This window comes from Drosophila arizonae, chromosome X (assembly GCF_054131065.1).
Source record: "Drosophila arizonae isolate 15081-1271.41 chromosome X, UAZ_ARI_1.0, whole genome shotgun sequence".
Taxonomy (NCBI): domain Eukaryota; kingdom Metazoa; phylum Arthropoda; class Insecta; order Diptera; family Drosophilidae; genus Drosophila; species Drosophila arizonae.
Genome location: NC_142927.1, coordinates 29,979,502 through 29,982,985, shown reverse-complemented (window position 1 = coordinate 29,982,985; position 3,484 = coordinate 29,979,502). Strand labels below are relative to the sequence as shown.

Genomic DNA, 3,484 nt, shown 5'->3' with positions numbered 1-3,484 from the left:
AGAAGAGTTGTTCGTCCCAAGCCCAGTTTAGCAAAAGAAGGGAACATGTTAATGTGTTGCAGCAGCAATTGATGCTGCGTGACTGTAAGTGGCTTTAGGTTGCGATCCTCTAAAGAAGACAAATTATTGACTGTGGGCACCACCTCCAGTGGAAGAAGATTAAATTGGGTCCAAAAATCTATCCCTAAATATAAATCTTGAGATAAGGAGGGTACTATATAAAATGTCAACATTCTAGCTTCATTTTTAAATTTGATTTCTGTAGTGATTTTGCCTATTATATTCTGTGCCTTGCCATCTGCAGTACGTACAGCTGAATTCAGAGGCTTAAATACGATATTTGAATTAAGAACATGATTACAAAATTCACCACCAATACAGCTTATGGAAGCGCCTGTGTCCATTAGGCCAGTAAGACTCTTTCCTAATAAACTAACATTTGCATATGGCCTAATATCTTGAGCGTTTGCTATCACAGCTAACATTAGCTGCTTCTGCTCTATCTTATGACGTTTTTTTGCTGAGATACGACGTAGTTGAGAGCGAGATTTGGAGCTTATTTGTGTGTGTATTGTTTCGGAATGGGCATCATAAAGTTGTGAGGTCGTAATTGGGTCGTTGGTATAGTCAACGGACTGAAAATCTATGTGTTGGTTGATGTCGACTTCATTTGTTTGCGTGCACTGGTCGACGGTGCACGGGCTGACAAGTTTTTTGAATGCTTGTTGCATTTCATGCACGAAGGCTTATACGTGTCGGGTTTGCCACAACCATAACAAAATACTCGACGTTCCGCAGTACAATCTTGGTACCTGTGCCCTGTCGCATTACAGTTCCAGCACAGTAAATTTACTGCTGATACTTCTGGACTGTCGACGTCCTCATCCGAAGACTCGTGCTCTATTGCGATTCCATTTACTGAGCGACGTGGCATAGGTATAGGATGCGGCCTATTCACTAATGGCTTGCCAATCGTTTGCAAGAAAATTTCGCGTGTGCGCACCAACTGACGTAGCTGAGCAACTCTTTCAATTCTCTCATAAAGAAGTTCATGCTGAATTTCAGGGAGCAAATTATTACGGAGAATTTGGAGTAGAGATAACTCACGCAAGGGACTCGAAAGTTTGTCCGCAAGTGATACGATGGCCTCATAGAACTCATCGAAGGGTTCGCCTATCTTTTGCTTACGCCTATCTATGGCAGCTCGGATATGAAGGTCAGTTCTATCATCATTAAATTGCTCTCTAAGTGCAAAACAAAGTTCTTGCCAGCGAATCCCAGGCACACTTTTGTGATAGCGCCAAAACCAATCACTCGCACTACCATCAAAGAGGTTGCTAACGTATCTAGACAACAGCTCAAAATTGCCTTCTAGAGTCTGATGCGTAAGAGCTTCAGTTCGATAAATGAAATCTTCTACTGACAAGGCCGTTTTGCCATTGAAACGTACCTTCCAATTTGAAATAATTTGGCTGATGCGATCTGGTCGCAAATCCGTTCCTAATGACGTGAATCTATTGTTTGAATGGGTGCCAGATACAGTTGAAGCTGGTTGAAACTCTTGTTGGCCAAGATTGCTGGTATTATCTTGCACTGGCAGTATGGGACTGCGACTTGTATGCGGCTCTGCGGATGATGAAAGCAGTTTCTGGAAGCCACTCTCTATCACCTGCGACAGCGTCTCACTTTGCCTCATAGAAATCTGAGCTATCAATTCTGTTTGCCGAAGTGAAGCGGCAGAAATGGCGTCAGCTATTATTGTAGCCAAGTCTGGAGTAAGGGGGGGCGCCACTGAAGAAACTAAGGCAGGTGACGAAATATCGCCTTCAGACATATTGGAGGTTGCTGTCTTTCTTGCCTGGGATCTAGTTTTAGTTGCTACATTCGACCCTGATGGCTTATCCTTTAAAGATTCTGTACTGACGGCAACACTCGGTAATCGCAGCGACTGTTTACACACTGGACAGACTGTCTTATTAGCTATCTTGGTGTTAAAACACGATTGATGAAAGGTATGGCCACAACTTGTTTTAAATAGCTGGCTTTCGTTAATAATAGATTCTGTACAAATAAAACAGTTTATGATAGGCTCGTCAGGCCGGGATAAATTTTCGCTACTACGCGTTAAAGGCATTTTCGAATCGATATAATTGGCAACTATATTGCAAAGAAATGGCAAATAAGTAAAAAAAATTAACTGACTATTAACTAGTAGGAATAATAAAGAATTAAATAATTCAGTTAAACTAACTAAAAAAATAATAAATAAAAAAAGAAAAGGAACACAATAAATCAACTAATTGATAATTCCCTATATAAAAGCAAAAAAAAAAAACTGAAGAGAACAAACGAAATTAAATCTGCAAAACAGTAACTGCAAAAAAAAAAAAAAAATAAAATAATAAGTAAACCAAATTCAAAAGAATATTTCAATTACATACGATTTTGGGGTACCATGCGAACACATCCATTAGATAAATTTAGACGGGTACAAAGGTGCTAAGAAAGTAGAAAATTTTAGTGAAGAGTACAAAACGAAACAGAAGCAAAACTGACATAAACCCTATTCATGACTAAAATTATAGTCATTAAGGCGGCGATAGCACAATTTCATTGCGCGGAGGATAATAGAGCGTGTCCATTGAAATCCACATCCAGCTACAAGAATATGTAATATTAGGTTCGCACGTCCCATTTAATAGACTGGAATACATAATTGCTTTTGCAAGTGAACCGCGACAAATCGAAGAGATAAAATAAGTCAGCTGATAATGACTTGAATCGATTGTTGTCGGGGCTGCCGGACTGTTGGGCCCCACGTTGGGCGCCAAATAAATATATGATTTTAAATTAATTCTGTAACGAGTTACATTATAAAGCGCTGATGGTGGAGTAGGAGGCTTAGAGCAGTGCACGCGCTGGATCCGGCCAATGGGTCATCGGGAGAAGGGAAGGGGTAAGGGGGGGGGGGGGGGACTGCGACTCCTAGCGCTGCCAAAATATATTTATTAATAAAAATCGCGTGCGAACGATTGTCTTCGGCCACTTACTTCGAAGAGAGGAAAGAAGAGAGAGAGAGAGAGAGAGAGAGAGAGAGAGAGAGAGAGAGAGAGAGATAGAACAGATTTATACACACACAAACATACCCGTCCAAGCTGGGTCTCGCTTCGCAAGCAAATATGTGCTTGCTCAGCGAACGTCGGCCTTTGATATTTAAGGCGACCGACCGTGCCCACCCTACCTTGGTCGCTGGCTACCTGCATGTATTAACAGCGACCCCATACCCAGCTTGGAGAGCTAAAAACCTACAGAGACGCGCCGCATGGCCCCAAAATAATTAGACTTAATTAACCTTCATTGGATATATTATTTACAAAATAATCGTACATTGGTAAATAGTGGCTATGGGCATAGATAATGCGAGATTATAAACAGATCAAAAAGAAAGCTTTCGGGGAGCTTTTTCTCTCAGCTGATCGAAATG

At 41.1% G+C, this 3,484-nt stretch overlaps 1 protein-coding gene across 1 annotated transcript; it reads right to left on the bottom strand.

Moving 5' to 3' along the window:
* Positions 1 to 423: 423 nt before the first annotated feature.
* LOC149268122 (uncharacterized) lies at positions 424 to 2,831 on the bottom strand. Its single transcript, XM_089473719.1, has one exon. It carries the CDS (start codon positions 2,132 to 2,134, stop codon positions 644 to 646), a length of 1,491 nt encoding a protein of 496 aa, XP_089329845.1. The 5' UTR covers positions 2,135 to 2,831; the 3' UTR covers positions 424 to 643.
* Between the last annotated feature and the right edge of the window lie 653 nt (positions 2,832 to 3,484).